The 19643-nt window shown below is 37.8% G+C and overlaps 2 protein-coding genes across 11 annotated transcripts in view; one reads left to right on the plus strand and one right to left on the minus strand.

The window, feature by feature from the left end:
* The window catches only part of INSM2 (INSM transcriptional repressor 2), an 18144-nt gene extending 11808 nt beyond the window's left edge, over positions 1–6336 (plus strand). The window contains exon 2 of the mRNA XM_027899070.1: positions 6326–6336. The gene's annotated coding sequence lies outside the window, so the exon portion shown is untranslated. The remainder of the gene's footprint in view (positions 1–6325) is intronic.
* The window catches only part of RALGAPA1 (Ral GTPase activating protein catalytic alpha subunit 1), a 135102-nt gene continuing 117628 nt past the window's right edge, over positions 2170–19643 (minus strand). For 6 of the 10 annotated variants that reach the window (XM_027899068.1, XM_027899067.1, XM_027899064.1 and 3 more), the window contains 3 exons: positions 8000–8124; positions 7542–7544; positions 2170–2747 (listed from right to left, as the gene is read on the minus strand). In XM_027899068.1, coding sequence (XP_027754869.1) covers positions 2710–2747; positions 7542–7544; positions 8000–8124 — 166 coding nt within the window. In that variant the 3' untranslated portion in view covers positions 2170–2709. Of the gene's footprint in view, positions 3994–4039; positions 7368–7541; positions 7545–7999; positions 8125–19643 lie in introns of all 10 variants that reach the window. The other 4 variants (XR_003572914.1, XR_003572913.1, XM_027899063.1 and 1 more) reach the window with 4 other exon arrangements.

A 19643-nucleotide genomic window follows, 5' to 3' on the forward strand; every position in this document is an offset into this window, starting at 1 on the left:
CACCAATCAGGACTCTGTGACCCCCATCCATGAGATGATTCATGAACTGGAGAGCCAGGGAATGGTCAGCAAAACTCACTCACCCTTTATTAGTGCATTAGTCCAATGGAGAGTGGAGACTGAGTGTAAACTATCGTGGTCTGAACGAAGTCACACCACCGTGTGTGCTGCTGTGCTGGACGTGCTGGAACTTCAGTAGGAACCGGAGTCCAAGGCAGCAAAGTGGTGCCACCATCGACATTGCTAATGTAATCTTCTCCATTCCTTTAGCAGCACAGGGCAGGCCACAGTTTGTCTTTACCTGGAGGGGAATCCAGCACACCTGGAATTGACTGCCCCAGGGGTGTAAACACAGCCCCTGTATTTGCTGTGGATTGATCCAGACTGCACTGGAAAAGGCTCCAGAGCACTTACAGTACATTGATGACATCATCGTGTGGGGCAACACAGCAGAGCAAGTTTTTGAGACAGGGGAGAAGATAATCCAAATCCTCCTGAAGGCTGGTTTTGCCATAAAGCAAAGTAAGATCAAGGGACCTGCCCAGGAAATTCAGTTTTTAGGAGTAAAATGACAAGATGGTTGTCAGATTCCAATGGATGTGGTCAACAAAATAGCAACTACATCCCCACCAACCAGCAAGAAGGAAACACAGGCTTTTCTAGGTGCTGTGAGTTTTTGGAGGATTCATATTCCAGATTACAGTCAGGTTGTAAGCCTCCTTTATCATATTACATAAAGAACAATTTTAAGTGGGGTCTTGAACAACAACCACCTTTTGAGCATTAAAAAGAAGCTTATTCATGCAGTAGCCCTTGGGCCAGTCAGGACAGGAATATGAACTGTGAAGAATGTTCTCTACACTGCAGCCAGGGAGAGTGGTCCTTCCTGGAGACTGGCAAAAAATACCCAGGGAGACTCAAGGATGAACTCTGGGGTTCTGGAGTTGGGGATACAAAGGATCTGAGGCCTGTTACACCCCAACTGAAAAACAGATCCTGGCAGTTTATGAAGGGGTTCAAGATGCTTCAGAAGTGACTGGCAGTGAAGAACAGCTCTCCTGGCACTCTGACTGCCAGTGATGGGCTGGATGTTCAAAGGGAAAGTCCTTTCCACACATCATCCCACTGATGCTATGTGGAGTAAGTGGGTAGTGCTGATCACACAGTGAGCTTGAACAGGAAACCCTGGTCTCCCAGGGATCTTGGAAGTCGTCATGAACTGGCCCGAAGGCAAAAATTTCAGACTACTATCATCAGAGAAGATGACACATGCTGAAGAAGCCCCACAGTATAATCAGCTACCAGCAAATGAAAAGCAATGTGCTCTCTTTACTGACGGTTCCTGCTGTATTGTAGGGATATATGGAAAATGGAAAGCTACCATATGGAGTCCTATGTGGTGAGCTGCAGAAGCTATTGAGGGACAAGCTGGCTCAAAGGTTGCAGGGGGATTTGATTTTTGGGTGAGAACAGTCTGTAATGTTGCTGAATGACACAACCACTGTATGCCGTAACTACCACAGACAATGATTATGGACTGCTCCAGATACACCAGTTGTGAGCTCCTGATGCAGTTTGCAACCAGCCAACAGTAGACCAGCTCTTCTGCCCTGTAAGACATCTAGGACAGATAGAACCCACAGACATGAACTAAGTGAACTCAGCAGACATCTTGGAGGGGTGGCCATTGATTATGGAAATGATACTCATGCTTGTGTATATATGCATCTATATATATATATGTATGCATTTGTAAGGTGTAGGATTTGGGCATGACACAGATGCTATAGAATAAGCGGTGGATAATGTCCTGGTTCTGGCCAGGACAGGGTTAATTTCTGCAGAAAAATGAGGCATGGTTAGGACCCAGAGGTTATTTGATACCATTCGATACTTCATGTCATTTTCTGGGAACAGGGGAAAGGGCTGCTTCTGGGTCAATCATAGTATAGCAGAGAGAACAGTCGGGTATTGTCAGAGGGGTTTCCATGTGAATTGTTCACCTCTTTCTTATACCCTCTGTCACTAATATTGTTGCTGCTATTGTTTGTTTTCTTATCTCATTGCTGTTTCCAGTAAACTGTTCTTATCTCAACGTGTGATCTTTACCTCTTATGCCTCCAATTCTCCTCTCCAGCCCACCACAGGGGAGGGGAAGAGGAAGGAGAAGTGATGGTGCAGTGTGTGGTTTGGAATGGTTTCAGTGGGAACACTAAATTGGAGAATACCATTCCTAAACCACAACAACAGTGAAATATTTAGTTATCCAAAATATAAAACTAGGGTTAAATATGAAGGCTTTATTGGCAATTGATGTGAATCCAGAAAGTTCTATAAAATAAACAAAATAGATGTTTGGACTTTTAAGAGGTTGAAAAATGTCAGGAAGTGATCCATATTTTTCTCCTCTTAGGCTTGATAAGTGACAAATATCATAGCCTGATAATGCTATGATATTTTGGGACCATAATGTAAAGCTGCTTCAAATGCTTCTGAACAAGAAGATGGGTCAACAAAGTTGAAATGCGACATTTTCATACTCCATTTGAAAAACTCTAGGATCTAGTAATAAGACATTGGGTTTTTTGCTCAGAAATTCACTATTTAAACCTAAAATGGAATATTAGCTCCACACAGACTGAGAGTATGGTGAGCTGGAGGAATCCGGAGGTATCATAACATACACATTGCCATAACTCATCTTGCCCATCAGTCTTTCAAAGGTGAAAAACTCACTGAGCAGAAGCCTGACAGGATGTTGATGTTAAGACAGGGTAAGACTACTCTCAGTGCTTCTGGCATTATCACACCTCATTGTCTGGATCAATGTTGTCCTGAGTGCTGCCTCAGAATGACCACAGAGGAAAATATAATTTTTACATGTTGGTAGATTCTGATGGTCTTTTAAGATACTTCAGCATATTCCATCTGACCTTCAGGGAAGAGGGCAATCATTTTTGTACAGTTTGTGCTCATTGCCACTCTTACAAATTCCAGTACAAATTTGGCCAAGTTGTCCATCATGCTCAGCAGAGCTTTCTTAGTGTCAGTTTCTCACTAATTTTGTGAAATGAAGAAAGGAAGTGAGAAGAAAATGTAGAGAGAAAAACTGCAAAAGTAGCAGCACAGAAAGGCAAAGAGGTGAGGAAAAGATGGTCTGAAGACCTGGGAGACCAGATTGGAAGAAGAGAAAGAACTAAGAGGACACACGAGAAAGGATAGAGAGAAAAAAGATTAAGTTTGTGGAAAAACAGCAGCCAAGTCCACGTCCAATGAAGAATGCTCTTCAGAATTCGGCTGGAACCATGCATGTTAGGTTAATAAGCCTATTCCTCTCTGTCAACTAACATCTGTGAAACCCACTGGCAAAATTAGTCTTTCCACTAGTGAAGATTAAGGCAGAGCTTACCATTACTACCAATTATTGTCCTATCTCAGTCTGCAGGAGGTGATGGTGGCTCTAGAGGTTGCAGTTTTGCTTATGTATCATGTGGTTGTTAATTCAGTGTTACAGAATTTCTATTTTGCCCTATGCTTTAAAAACAAAAATGGAAAGGATTACACGAGCAAATGTCACAAGAAAATAAAGTCAAAACTTCAAAAATTAGCATCCCCTTGTACTATACTTTTTCATTGGACAATCATACTCTTTTTTTCAGTGGACCCTTTTCAATAAATGTAGAAAGTTGATCTGTTTGAGTTTCTAGCAGTCCACACTGAATTTACTGCCTCAAAGTGCAGGACCTCAATGTACCTTCACTCAAGTGGTTGACTTAAGGACAATAGTTCAGAAATGCATAAGGTTTCAGCTTCAGCTGTTGCAATATGACATTCCATTTGGAAAATGTCAGTAAGTTTTGAGGTTTTGCTCTGATTTGGAATGAAAAAAGTCTTCCCGAGTTTGGACTAGAGAAGGGATAATGAGAAATTCTTCCAGTCCTTCCAGACACAAAGTCCTCATTTCTGTATTTCAGCTTTACTTCCAATCACACACTCGAACCACCACCACCAAGCATTACTCAGACCCTTCTAGACTGACAAAAGCACCAACATTCTCATCTGTGAAGGGGTGGTACAGGGCCAAAAAGGCACTAGTTTCAAGTTTCACAACAAACAAGCAGCAAAAGAAATTTGGATGAGAGCTGCTGAATGTGATTTTTTCTTGTGCAAGGCTGAAGCATCATTATCTCTACATTCCACTGCTTCCCTGCCTGTATGATGGCATCCCCACTTAGATTGGGAGTGGGGCACAGAATTGTTCTGAATGCAGGCCTGAGAATACAGGAGTGATTGCTGGGACCAAAAAGTCTGGTGCTTTTGTCACAAGGAAAATTCTATGACTAATGTAGAGAGGCTCCTTCTTCATAAAGTTTACTGTAAGGCGGTACTAGTTTAAGTAGGAAGAAAGGGAACAAAAGAAGACAGAGAAAAAACAAATCCAAGATGTGAGTACATTTTAAAGCTCAGAATCTTAGCATCATGAGGTCAATGTGCCCTTCAATATAATTGAGCTTACCATTGACAGTTCCCTCAACCTATTCTGGTGTCACAGAGATCTGGTTCACTCAATAGCTGCAAAGGACAAGTTCCTCTATTTAGCAGAGTACTTGCAATTACACTACTTAACAGAGACAGCATAACGTAAAAAACACAGAGGCAACTGAATTACATTCTGTGCTTAAGTACAGGTAAATCTCAATTTTTTTAAAATGTACACATCCACTACACTAGTCAGGTTCCTAAACATGGGAAGGTGGACTTGTCAGATATTTTGATGGGGCAAACTAAGCTTCTAGATAAAACAGCAGCTGCCACAATCACACTGTCTTGAAGAGTACCTATGATAAAAAAGAAAACTGCTTTTGCTGAGGGCTGAGCCTTTGATAAAATATGCTGAGGAAATTCAGTTTGTTACTGAATGGCATGTTCTCTAATTGCCCCGATTATCATAGTTCAAACGAAAAAAAATGGCATGCTGTAACTGGTCAATGGTCTCACAACAACAACAAAATGACAATACCTGGTGATGGGCTGTAGAAGCCTCATAGTTTCTACAGATCTTTCTTAGATGAAAAAAATGCATAGAATATTTTATAAAATTAAACATATTCAGCAGTTGTAAACCTGGAGATCATGATACAATTAAAGAATCAAACCTATAATATCTAAAATGTGGATTTTTTTTCTAGCCTCTTCTGTTCAATTATTTTTCATTAAAAGAACTCTCAGACATAAATTAAATATTTTGTATTTAAAAATGTGATGTATTTTTAGGATCTGGTCAGATATTTTGAGATGACATGGACATGCTGAGCAGAGAGCCTGCAAGGTTTTTTCTAAGTCATCTTGGGTGTGATGAATGCATGAGGATTCCCAGGCAGGACTCCAGCACCACTCCTATGTTCAGTCCTGGCATAGTTCAGTGCTCTGTACATCTTTCAAGAAATCCATTTGTTGCAGGGGCCCTGGAAGCTTGGGGATAGCTATTTTTTTTTTTTTTTTTAAATAGCATACACAGTGGACTAGTGGGACCAAAGCCCATCAGAGATTTGGGTCATCTGTAGCAACAACCTCACTCACAGGTCTGCCTTCACTAGAACTGGAAACCAGTGGTTTCCAGGCTAACCCCAAGCCCTGGGGTAACCTTTTCGGCAGGTAACTGCAGTGTTGCTTTACACCTGACTCAGGCTTTACAGTTTGTGCCCTCCAGAGTCAGCTTGGAGGCAGATGGTGTGGTGCTATTCCAGGCACTCTGTCCTAGAGCTGAGCATAAGAGTTCCGGGAGCCTCAGATGGAACAAGGATCAGGCTGCAAGCAGGACTGTCAGAGCATCCCCAGTTTCCCTGGGCTGAAACAAAAGCTCAGAGTCAGGCAGATCTGGAAACATGTTGTTTGACTCTGAGTCACACTGTGCTGCATGTCCATTCTAGGAAGCTGCTGGCTGCTCCTGACACTGATGTCTTGGTCATTTGCACTGCACAGTGCAAGGTTCAGAAGAAGGTGGCCCTCCAGGACAGGACATTGTGTTTCGTGGTATGTAGACACACACAGACATATGTGCAGATGTGAAATACAACACAAGCTTCTATTAATGAGATTCCTACAGAAAATTATTAAGTTTGATAGAAAGGTTGAGTTAAAAATCAAGTTTATAAAAAACCATAGCCTCATTTCAGATCGTGTTAGAGAATACCAAGTATGACTGAGACAATTTTTAAAAGAATACAGGAATTGCCATTGTAGAGCAGAGTACTCTGATGCATCAAACTAGCACAGAAAAGCAGGTTTGCTTCACCCTGAAAGAAAGAACTAGAGGAAGAGGGAGGAAGGACTTGGCCTGGAATGAGATTTCTGAAAATAAATAGGCAGACCTGCTATAAGTGCACTAGAATACAGAATATATACTAGCCATAAAAAAGTGTCTGATGTTGAATACTTACTAGGTCCATCAGGCAGGAAATGTGGCAAGGACTGGTATCCCTGGTTATTGCTTTTAATGTTTCTAGTTACAGATTTTTCCCATTCAGATGCTTTCATATATTAAATTATGTTAATATTTTTTATACTGATTTAATTAGTTTTACATTACTTACTTTTAATTTTGTTTCTCTTTGGTCTCAACTATTTCCACTAGCACAACTATACCACTTATTATACTTTGAAACTGCACCTCATTTCTAGTTATTGTTTATACTTTCAAGTAAAGGAGTCTCAGCATTTTAATACCTCTACACCATTCCTTCTGTAGTCCTATCACAATTCTGATATAATTTAGAATTAATTTCTGCATACATTTTTCCAATTGAGAAACAAATTTTCAGGTAACAACTTGCCAAATTATTCTTACAAAATTTATTTCATTTAGATTTACAGCTTTTTCATGGAAGCATTTTGATTATCATTAAATAGGGTTTTTCTGAACAAGAATTTTAAGTGTTACACATTCTTCTTCTCCTTCTCTCCTAGGTTATCACTGGAGAATGTCTTACAACATCAATGAAAGACAGTACAGGGTACAAAACACACCATTGCCATCCAGTACTACTTGTGCATGCTGAGAAACAAAGGTCAACACAATAAAGTGTTATTCATTCAACAACTGTCTCTATCATTAGTTACCTTAATCCCAGAACCAGTGTTAGTGCTTCATGCAGACCTGAGGTTAGTAAAAGACTAAAACTTTTAGAAGATGTAGTGGTCATTTCTCAATCAGTGTGAATTGTTTTTTTTAGTGTGAACAAGGTCAACAAGGAAAGTTTGCATACACTTTGGTTACAAGCTTAGTGCTCTAGTAAAAGTAAGAGGAACAAAGGGGTTTTTGGACACTTTGTCTTACCTTCAGATAAACAGAACTGATATTTAATGATCTAAAAAGAGGGGAAATAAAATAATGAAATAATCATAAGGAGTTCAAGAAATGTCAGAACAGGAAGGCCTTGAGTTATTAATTTTCTTTTACTGATTTTCTCATTAGTAACTGAAAATGCAGTATCCTCTTATAAAACAGGTATTGTACTGGAAAGTAAAAATTACCTTAAAACCAACTTTGCAACTAATAACCTGGGAACAAAAATTATGTTTGCAAGGCTCTGATTTCCAGTTTAAAACTTTACATTCTAAACAGGTAGCGAGCCTTAAAACTTTCTTATGAGGAAAGTGTATTTAAAGAATATTTCTGCCTGAACTAGCCTAGATGAAAGAGCACCAATGCTTCCAAGCAGACTTTTGACAGGGGAATGTGGTAAAATTTTCTGTACAAATACAGAGTCTGGTTGCTATATTAAAGCAGCTTGCAAAATCTTAATGCCAGGCATTGGCTCATGATGCCAGAAAACAGAATAAAGATTTAAAGGCAACTTCACCCAGGTTCTCAAGTATGTATCATCTCTCCAATTAATGGTAACCCTCAATGATGTGCAAAGGTCTGAGTTTTCAGTCTTTATAAGTAAGGATACTGCATTTCAAGCAAAATGTATAAAAACTGTTCTTAACTTCTTACCCGTCTCTGAGGGCAAATGGTGATAAGGTGCTGGACAGAAAACCTGAGCAGCAAAATCTTCAAAAGTTGTAGGCTCTAGATGATGTTGAACAATTGTTTGCAGGTATCGTGCTCTCTCCTCATAACTGGTTTAGCCAAGAATTAAGGATGAATTTCTGTCATGTACTGCAGTTGCTAAATATCAGTGCCCAGTAATTCAGAATTCTTGTTTTTGTTAAATACACATCATATATTTCAGTAAGTGTACACACTTTTAATTCTTTATATAACTGGGGTATTATCTAATGCATTGACATAATATTAAACGTAAAATAGACACGATTAATGTAAAACCATATGGCTCAATCGTATTTTTTTCATGTCTGATGCAAAACTGCCTGAAATTGTTTTCAAACAACAGCAACTTAAATACTCTCTTTCAAGTAACCAATTTGTCTATATTCTGGTCCCAATTAAATACAAGAATTTTTTCATTTTTAAGAGATGTAGCAAAAAACATAATCTTAGTATTAATGAAATAAATGATTTTGCACTTTCCCATAATGAACTGATTCCATAATCCCTAAAAACACATACACAGTTAAGATAAAAACACAGTGAAATTTCAGGGAGAAACACATTGTCAATTATGCCATTAAAACAAACAAGAATATCTGTAAAGAATCCACAGGACCCTTAAATACTGGTTAACAGGGTGTTGGCAGGGCACTGACAGGAAAAATACTGTACTTCTTCCTTTTCCCTGTGTTCTCCCCCTCTAATATTATTGACGAGAGACCAGTATCTTGAAGTGTTGTTTTTGAAGAACCCTCTCCAGGCTTCTTGTTCCAGCAGGCCCGATTTGATGTCAGCACAGAGAGAGCGAGAAAAAGAGAGAATATTTCTGCTGTTCATGAAAGCAACTATGGAAATGGCTGTCAAAATGTAGAGCAGCAGGCAGCAACATACAATTATCAAGAAAAACTACCATGCTGACTTCATGTTGTATAGTTGCTGAACTGAGAAATCAGTTAACCTTTTCTCGCACAACTTTCAAGTCCTCCAGCTGGACTCAGTATGTTGAATGAGGCGGAGCCTCTCCAGTTATCTTACAGAAACAGAGAATGATAAGAAATTTTCCCTAACATTTACAGTTATGCCCGCTTTTTTTTTTTTCCTTCATAATTTATTTGTAGATAGTGAGGTTCTCCTTACATGGTTCTGCTTTCTTAAAAAAATCCCCAAACAAATCAGCATGCTGTGGAGGAATGCACTCAGAATATCTTTCTTCAAAGTCCTGGGTTCTGATTTCAGGTCTGCTGCTCTTTTGGAGGGGATCAGGGACAGTGAGGAAACTACCATTCTGACTCAATTTCACCACCTGTGAAATGGAGATAATATTCATCTTGCACACATTTTAAACATTCAAACACAAAAACTGCACTACATGTGATAAACATTTTTAATTACAAGTGCTAATACTTAAAATAAATAATTATACTATTTTCAGCTATGGTAAGCAATAAAATTTCCCAAACCAAATTAAAGTTCTAAACAATAATCTTCATATTAGGTTACAAAACTAAACTTCAACAACTACAGAACTTTTCCTACTCAATTTTTTGCAGTTTTTTCTGTACAATATTTACTGTAGATTTTATAGTCTATCCAAATATGAAAAAATGTATAGAGAATATACTATCTGGAAATGAAAAATAAAATTACTTCTATCATATTTCCTTAGACCATAACCTGGTTACATAGTGAAAGTGGGAAACAGTTTTCTCTCCAACATCTGTGTTCCAAATTCTTTCTGAATCCAGCTGAACCACAGCAGAAGTCTCAGTTTGGAGAAGCTATAATAGAAGCACTGGGACAAGAGAAAATACACAAATCTCCCATTGTAATGGTTCTAAGGTTGGGGGATAAACACAATATTGAGCCTTAACAGAGGAGACTAATATAGCACAGTTTTTAAGAGGCTATGTGTAAGTGGTAGAGGATGAAACTGATGGTTGAAGTCTAAATAATACTACGTACCTCACAACTTGTTGAAAAGCACTTTTTTTCATTGGGGGAGATTCACAGCTGCTGAATTTTCTGCAGTTAATAGAGTCCTTTGATTCACAGCAGTGCCCCTTGCACAAAAAATACTGGCCTTTGTGTATTACCAGAAACTAATTTTCTATTTGGCTGAAAAGGGAAAAATGGGGTTATTGCTTCTCCCTCCTACAGAGCTTTTCATTATGCCTGATGCACTCAACTTCTAAGCTCTTCTGAGAAAAAAAAATAACTGAAGAGGCAAGAGGTAGAAAAATGAGCTTGTTAGCACATTAGAAGTGAAGTATCTTGGTGGGCCCTAGAAATTCCCAGTGGTGTGTTAACTTATCACTCTATGCATGCTGGCACTGATAGTCTCCCAATTGATCACTCTCTTTTCGCACCAAAGGTGCTGCCAGGAAGCAAAGGCTGAAGGCCCACAGGAGAACAGGCTGCTATCAAAACAAGCTGTTTTTAAAAGTCTGCTTGAATGGGTAAAATGTTTCATGAAAAAGTAGGGTAGAGACACCTACCTGCTTTTAAAATGGTCTACTTTCAGAGGTCTCTAAAGGAAACCTTTTAGTTTATCCTATTATATCCAAAGCTTATACACAAATAAGGTAAAATGAAGGAAAGTTACTGCTTTGAATGTGACAAGGACATTCTCATTCTCCAGTCTTGGTACCTATCTCCTAACCAAATAAAGAAGTCTCAACATAGATGCTGACTGAGGATAATGATGTTTTTGTTACACAGTGAAGAGGATACGCTTTTATCAGTTCTAGAAGTCTAATTCAAATGCATACTTAGAGAAAACTAATCCAGCTATTGGATGCTGCTCATCATAACATTTCACAAAACCATCTGCAGCTTGTTAAAAACATAACTCTGCTTAAAACCAAAACAAAAATCTGAGGCAAAAGCCAAGTCTAAAGCTTGCTCTATTCTGCAATAAGAAATCACGCACTCTCCTCCGAAGACTCTTTTTCTGTGTTAGTGACTGCATAGATGAGATTGGGATACTTTTATCTTCTAGTCACTTATATTGAGAACATTCTACTATTTTAAACCTCCAGTTTTACATGCTTTTTTGGCTGAAATAATCTGGTTCTGTGCTGCATTTGAATGCAACTGTCTGCAAGAGTGACCATAAACCCACGGTAGTTAAAGTCTACATTACTTCTAACAGGCTAGACATTTATTTCTTTAAAACACTGCTCTCTAGGAAAGACTTATTAGCACTTACAGATTGAGTGGCACACACAAACTCAATGGCAAGTAATAATACGGCAATGCAAGCTGTATTCTTACTTCAAGTGGATGTTGCCATTGGCATCAGTAATTAAGATGGAATGGGAATGATGCACAGACAAACCAACGGAGAAAGACTGGCACAGAGAGTGACAAAACACCTAAACAACAGTGTTGTGAGCTTTTTGCTTCTGAAGAAGGTGCCACCTGGAAAAAAAGAGAATGCATAGGAAAGATATACATTAATTATATAGGTGCTTGCCCAAATCTGTCAGCTAAAAACTTGCAGATGCATAATCTCCAAAAAACATAACAAAGAAATATAATTACTTCATTATACTTTTTCAGAAGAAACTGTTCTGAAAAACAGAATCAGTAGCCAGAAAAAATCAGGAATCAGATCTCTATAGGTCACTCAGGTTGTAGTCACTCCAGCTAAAATTCCATTTGCATTACAATCCATTTTACTTATTCTCTAAGTCTGCAATTATTTCTATTAATAATTATCTTAAAAGATTTAGTATCTGAAAATACTGCACTTTCCATTATTAGACCTCTTGATTTGTACTTGGGAACAAGCACTGCAAGCCTAGCTGTCAGATCACCTACTTACGCTTAATCTGTCTGAAAAACAACAACTCATGTCTTCACTTAATAGCTCCCCATCTCTGCTGATTGTATCACTTCTAAGCTTTAGATTCCTACGGCAGAACACATGTACAGCTTGCAGAGTCTTTATGCATAATCTAAGCTATAACTTTTTCTAGCCATCTACCTGAATAAATATCTAGGCTCTTACCTCACATCTCAGATACTGCCATATCCTTTTCTCTGCCTTCAATAAATGCATTTTTAATCCTTCTTATATCTACTCGGAGCATTGCAGAGTCCACTTTCTGAACATACTACTTAGATGGTGCATTCTCTTCAGATATCATCACCAGTCCCTACCACAAATGCAGGCTACTTACTTGAACTTTATCGTCCATACCTATTTCATAATTTTACCAAAACTGCTCACTTCTAGTTAATGCAGTCACTCTCACTCATCTTGACATTTTTGGACAGGCACTTTTGTACTTTCTTCTATGTGGCTTCTTATGCCTAGCACCAGGTATCCATAAGTGTTCACAAAACAATTCCTGCCTCAAATTCTCTCCTTGGCTATGACGTTTATCGAAAAAGAAACAAGGAGAACACCTTGGAAAACTTAAGAGTCCATTCTGTGTAGCTTACAAAACTATTTGTGCTGTCTACTACTGTTTCGCATTTTCCCGAATTTGGTATTTGCCTTCATTTGTTGTCTTCAGTTTTATACTTGGCTTTTTTACTTCTGAGTGACAAACATCTGTCTTGTGCTGTACTCCACTTCAGTATATTGAGACTGGGGTCTATGCTATGAATATGTATGTGCCACAATAATACAAGCAAAACAGCTCTCCTCCTTGCATCTTCATCCACCATCTTAATCCCTTTCCTTTATGTACAAAACAATCACCTCACATTGCCAATTTTTTTTTTATTCCATGGCTTTGTTATCCTTCAGTTTGATACAGAAATCTGTTTGCTTCATTTTCCCAAATCTCTATTTGTTTAGTTTGTATTTTTTCTTTCCTATAATTTTAACCTTGCTATCTCTACAAATTCCCATACTTCCCATTGTTCAGCCTCTTCTTCTGTCTCCATAGTTCAAGATGCTCACTTGAACTCATCTCCTCATAGTCATGATTCTTTCCATTCTTCTTCACACCTTTCAGTTTTAGAGCTGATCTAAAACTATCTAGTATTTTGCAGTTAGAGTGGATGCATGATTATTGTTACAGTCATCCAGTTAATACCAATCCTAAAATGCAAGTAACCCAAGGCTGAACAAAAAATGAAGAAAAAAAGTTTAAAATTGGAGTAAAATTTCCAGGACTTTATTTAAGGATATAAGACTTCACAACTATGTAATCTATCTATTACCAGAACACCTAAGTGCTAGATTCACAAATGGGCCTGCTCCAAAGACCATTTGATAACAAACACTTCCTGAGCAGAGACTGGAATCCAGGGACTCTCCTCTCCCAGGAAAGTACCATAACCATTAGGCTACACAGATAAGCATGTACCTTCCCTGTGATTCAGAAGAAGTCTTACTTTATGAAATGAAGAACAATTTCAGCAGTGAATTCAGTGTGCCTGATTACAAAATGTCCTCGGAATCAATGGTTAGAACAGTTTTGTAAGAAGCAGGAGATATGGTCTCAAAATTGGAAGCAGCTCTCTCATTTCCTGGCTGACTGATATAACAAGGCTTTTACCTCCTGTCGTGTTTGTGTGGGCTCTAATCCAGTGAGTATACCTGCAGAACTCAGCATTGCTGCACTGCGAGTCACAAGAGCAAAGAAATACCTACCTACTCATTGGGTAGACAAAGGCTTGAACTGGGCATTTAGCTATTTGGGATATAGCAAGCACTTAGGCAGCTCTAGTGTGTGCTGAAGTGGGCAGATCTTTGTACATGACTTCAAGATGATGTCTGAAGGATTGAAAGTGCATCCGGATCACTATAGTTCAGCAAGAACCCTAGAACTACGAAGATCCAACTTGTAAGCTGAACAATGCTGCAGGCATTCCTACACTCCTACTGGGCTGCTTGAGTCCAGTAAACTGATAGCATGACTTTTTTTTCCTGTTTTCAGAAAAATTTAAAAAATCAGAATTATAACAAAAGGACTTCTGTTGTGAAAGGGAGTACAAATGTGGGCTCTTCATTCATTTTTTTCTCTCACTGTGTCCCTTATTCAGAAAAAACTGAACAACAATGGAAACACTTTCCTATGAAGGTTTTATTCATAAATCTTCCCTCCTGATACATTCATAATTGTATATATGTGCATACATGTGTAGTATATCATGATATAACTGTTTATTGGTATGCACGACCTGCGATGCTTTAGTTCCAGTGGTAAGAAAAAAAAGACAAGGTTTTAATGATTGCCTTGAAATACCTCTTAGAAAAAAGTCAGAACGTGCATTTCTAAATAGCAAGATGGACTTTTTCAGGTTAAATTACAAACTACTCTCAGAAATACATGTACAGCTGCATCCCTGGCAGTTCCAACTGCTAGCAAAATCGTCTAAGAAGTCAAGACATACTGATATGATTGTGGGGAGTATGACTTTGTCAGCCACGCATCTGGAAAATAATTTAAGACAAGAAGAAAACGTTCTGCTCCATCCTTAACTAGAAAATGAAAATCCTGCACCCAGAGATGCTTTCTTGTAGGAGGTTTCTTTAATTGCCCAGATACACAATTTATATAAAAATTATCAACATTTTAAGAAAAGCTTTGTAAAATGGAACAGTCTTGTTTACCACATTTGACCCCTAAGCAAATTTAGAAACACATATCATCTTTTCTAGAAAAAAAGCTCCAAATCTGTAGTATTGTCAACATACAAAAATGCTCCTAGGATATTAGGGACCAAAGGAAACAAAGAAACAATGAAGAATAGTGAATGGTATATTTTGGCAGATTTTAAATTTTTTACTCTCCAGCCTGAAAAGGTGTGCAAACCCCACAGAATTAGTTGTTACAGTTTGAGGTACTTAGGATGATGAAAGCATCAATTTTATTGGGCACATTTTTCCTAGTAAATTTCAATTCCTGACATGGAAGTGGGAAAGGCGGATTGCCTCCCCTATCAAGAAACAAGTACAGGTTAGGATCAAGGTTTTGAGAAGCTGAAAGGAAAAGTTAGCCACAGCAGATTGTGACTTCTACAGGAAGACTGGACAAAACCCATACATAACAGAAATGGAAGTTTTTTCTTGGAAATATCACTCTGAAAGAAGAGATTGTGCACTGGTTGTCAAACCAGATGAACTCATACCGAGTCACAGCAATTTGTACTCTTTGTTGTCTCTTAGAGTTAAGGATGTAAGCCGGGCTGCTATTGATCCAGTGTTGGAAGCCCTGCAACTAGCTGCGTTTTGTATGTAGGTGGGTGATCGGTATCAACTGGCCACACTGAGAGGAATAGTTAAAGTTCTCTTATATTCTGAAAAGTGACTCTGTAGAAGTGGCATCATGGTGTTCCCTATTTATTGCATTTCAGCAATTTCCACATCTAGTCTGCACGGCATACCAATAAAGAGGTTTTTTTTTCTTCCAGCTGTATCTTCTGTTTACTCAAGTCACCTTGATACCTCAAAGTCAGTATGGATTCTTTAGTGTTTCTTTAATACTGCCAACATTGAAAATAGCAAATAAATATTTAGCTAGGTACATCTGTTTACACAGCTATGCTGTAAATGAAAGCAACTTTTGCATATACAACTGGAACACAGCCACAACACTGATGATTTATAAAGCAGTATTAAGTTCATTCTCCTCATACCTGATGCAAGTTATTTAGGTGAAAGAGAAGAAAAAACATTATTATGCCTAGCACTACTAAAGAGGTTAAAGAATCAAAAAAATTGTAGTCCTCTAAGGTGATTTTTTTCCTACTGAACAATATTTTCAATATAGCTCTTTTGCAAAATGTGACAATATATTTTCTTACCATATAAATAAAACATAAACCTCAGAGAAATCACACATATTTCAAAAGTAAACGTTCATGTTGAATTTGGTGAAAACATTTTAGAACTGCACAAGAGACTCCATTAATTGTCCAAAATCATTAATTTTAAGAAGTAATGTATATATAACAATCTACTAACTAATGTAGGTCACAAAAAAAATTAGAATGTATATGAAAAACAAGTAAACAGACCAAGACTGTAGAATTTAAGGAATTCTAAAATGTAGTATCTAACATATTTCATCAAATTCTTTTTCAGCTCAAGTTTTAACTGCAAAAGGCCTTTCTGAGACAATTTCTGAGGTGTATTTCTTCATGAAGAAAATAAGGGAATATATGATAGATAAATCCATACAAATGAATCCCTAATTTCAGATCTTGCAATTTGTTTCCATGTTTTCTGCCTAGCTTACTTACACATTACATAATGAAAGGCATTGACTTTATCTGACTTTCTGTAAGAATCTTCATTTTTACACTGTGGGTGCTTTCAAAATTGCTAAATTACTGCAAGAAATTCTAATTGATGCTTACATTTTCACTGGAAAACCCAATACATATAATATTTTGCAACACTGTTCTTCCAGGAAAATCCTTGATGTATTGTTTGTTTTTATGTTGTTCCATCAGATCTTACAGCTAGCTAAATTCATCAGTGGTTTATAACATCTTCTAGGAAGAAAAAGCTGTGATTCATCAGTGCAGACAAAGCTGGGCTTTAATCCATTCCTATAACCATATTGCCAAGTCTATATTGTTTACATTGCGTCTCAATTAAGAGACAGGCAGGACACCTGGTACTTCTTTATCTAAGTCCCACGGGCTGCCAGATGACTCAAAATCCATAACAGGTGCTAAGGCAGTGTGAGTGGAGCACCATTAACACAAGCTGGAATTGGATAAAATTTGGACTATGCTTAACCACTTAAAACACTCAATTATGAAATGAAAAATGTAACCACTCTGCACCAAGCTCCTTTACAAAAGGCACTTTTAAAGATATGTAGAATTAAAGTGCAAGTGTAATGAACTTTACATAAATTTTAATTTCAGCACAAATATTGTTCAGAATATAAATATAATTTATATAAAACCAGTTATATAAAAAAGTTGTGCGTTTTTAAAGATACACATATAAAAATAAACACTGAATTGAATGAATTCTAATTCTGTTCATCTTAGGCAGCAAAGAAGACAAAAATGATGCTCAGACTTATAAGTTAAGAGAGAAAAATCTGAATTAACACTGCTTATCAAATTCTTCAACTCTGTACAACCAGAAGTTATTTTATTTTAGGGACTTTGGCAAATGAGAGCATCTTACGGAAGGACTTAAAAAACAACGAGGTTCAATTGAAAACCTGTGTGATAAAAGATACTCCTTTGCACTGAAAAATCCCACTGCAAATCTCTTTTCAGCACTTTTTCATCTCAGATGACTGAACTAAATATTAAGCTTGGACTCTGACAGAACACACTGCATGAGAGGAAAAAATGAGTATCAGAAATTTTACAGTGGACAATTACTTAAGAACTATCTGAATCTAAATGTGCAGTAATCCAATTAAGTTTCTATTTAATATTGTAATTATCAAGAACACAATATAGTGATTTTATTACCAGAGTAAGCAGCTACAAAGTATAGTAAACTGTCATTTAAGACAGTGTCAGAGTATCTATGATAAGCAGCATATTGGCTTAAACTAATGCACTATGTGCCTCTAGGGAATGACAGGCTCAGAGACTGGGTTTTAACATCAGAATCTATCCATTAATCTTGACTTAAATATAATCTACTCTGCAGTAAGAGGAAGAATGGGCATTCAATGAATTATCTACTTGAAATATAGCAGAAGCATATTAACACAAACACATAGTAGAAAGGATCAGTTTCAGTACCATTATTGCGTATTGTAGGTTCTACAAACTCTGAACTGCATTTTAGCATTAAATTAAAAAGTCAGATCAAGTAACTGGCAGTGGAAAGACAAATACCTCAACACTATAACAGATTAACTTTGGCTGGCTAGCTAGAAGACTAATGGCAGTATTTACAAATACTCCACTTGTCCACGTTTTAGTAACAGGCTATGGAGGTGAAAACAAAACAGTGAAGGAAACAGTGCTGAAGCCCATATGCAGGCGGAATTCCTACTCCAACTTCCAGGGAGGATTTATCTTACTAATGTACCCATGATGGGAATCGATGAATCTATAAGGTATGTTGTGCTAATTGTTTTGAAGCCCATTACAGCTGCCACTGCTTCAGGCTCTCTCTGGAGCGATGCTCCTGCCGTCAGACAGAAGAGCTTGCCAGCAGCCGCGGCTTTGCAGGAGGCAGCAGGGGAGGTGCTGGGCCAACTGGCCAAGGGACTGAAGTTTATTAATGCTGTTGTACCAAATGTGCCCTTGAGAGATGTTAAGGTGTGGGCTGAAGTGATGACTGCAACAAACGTGGATTAGTAGAGGCCAGAGGGGAACTGCAACCCTACAAACTAACTCTTGATGTTAGGATTGGGATTTATCCCCCCTCTGACACTTGGCATTACAGGAGTTTTAACTCAAATAATTAAGGTTGATGGGGGTAAAGAATACAGAAGCAAAACTGGCTCTCTGCTGTCTGGTATTGGCATGAATGCTTAAGCCCACTGTTTTCATACATTCAAGTATTTAAATTTCTACCTTAAATACTTTTTCTGCATATGTAGACATATTCATTGATGAGAAAAACAGTGAATACCTTTCATGAAAAAATCACTACAAACTGTAAAATTATACAAATAAAAATTATATTAATATTAAATATTGTCCAGTTAAAACACTGCACATATAGATACATATTCATTTGCAATTCCACACTACTAGTAACAAAGGAAACATGTTTAATGAGAAATTGTTATTAATTTTAATCTGCGTACTTTAATAAACTTTACAACTGCCTTTCTTTCTTTTATACTTGAAGAGAATGTTTTCTCTTTATCCTGGGTTGCTGCAGTACTAGGACAAGATAATCTACTTATAAGCCTCTTTGGAGGGCAGTAAACTCAATTTTAAAAACAATTTTTGAAACTCAAAGTCAGGCTTCCATTTAAAAGAAGAAAACAAATATTAATTTTCAGTTATTTTCCTCTTTCTTTATTTTGGACAGCAATTAGCAAAGCAGTCCCTTCACTCTCCTCCCTAGTGCTGTCAAGCTGTTGCGAGCAGTCTGCAGCACTACAATGGTACTATTGTGAACACAGCCTGGGCTTCCTTCCCACAGAGAGTTAAGTGGGCAGTTCCTGCTGCCCATGATTGGTGTCCAGTGAAACAATACTTAAGAGCCAGGTTTTATCAGTTCCATGCCAAAGAAGTGAAGCCAGGGAACCCAAGCCTTCATATCATGCTGAACCATATGCCAACCCTGCTGGCCCCTAAGGTTTATCACTAAGAATCAGGATCCATCATGTCCCCTGTGAAATTTCACTTCACATACCTTCTGTGAAATGCATGGCTTTGCTGAAAACTGACCTTTTTTCCCAATTGGCAAGAACAGATGGATGGTTACTATGGTTTGGCAAGCAGAAATTAAAAGATTTTCTAATAGCCTGCATTCTTCTATGTTTGGGAGGAGAAGCATTCAGAAGGAGAAAGATCTATTTGTGACCCACGATCTATTCAGGTGCAGTTAATCAGCAATTAAACTATTTTCTCAATGTCTAGAAAGTATATTGAGATTAATTTGACTGGCCAGGCTATGATTAGGACTCATCCTTCGGACTGCCATATGGTAATTCCAATTACTGTAATACTAACTTTT

The sequence above is a fragment of the Empidonax traillii genome, unplaced genomic scaffold (assembly GCF_003031625.1).
Source record: "Empidonax traillii isolate 1590-97213 ecotype Southwest subspecies unplaced genomic scaffold, ASM303162v1 scaffold636:size371350, whole genome shotgun sequence".
Lineage (NCBI taxonomy): Eukaryota > Metazoa > Chordata > Aves > Passeriformes > Tyrannidae > Empidonax > Empidonax traillii.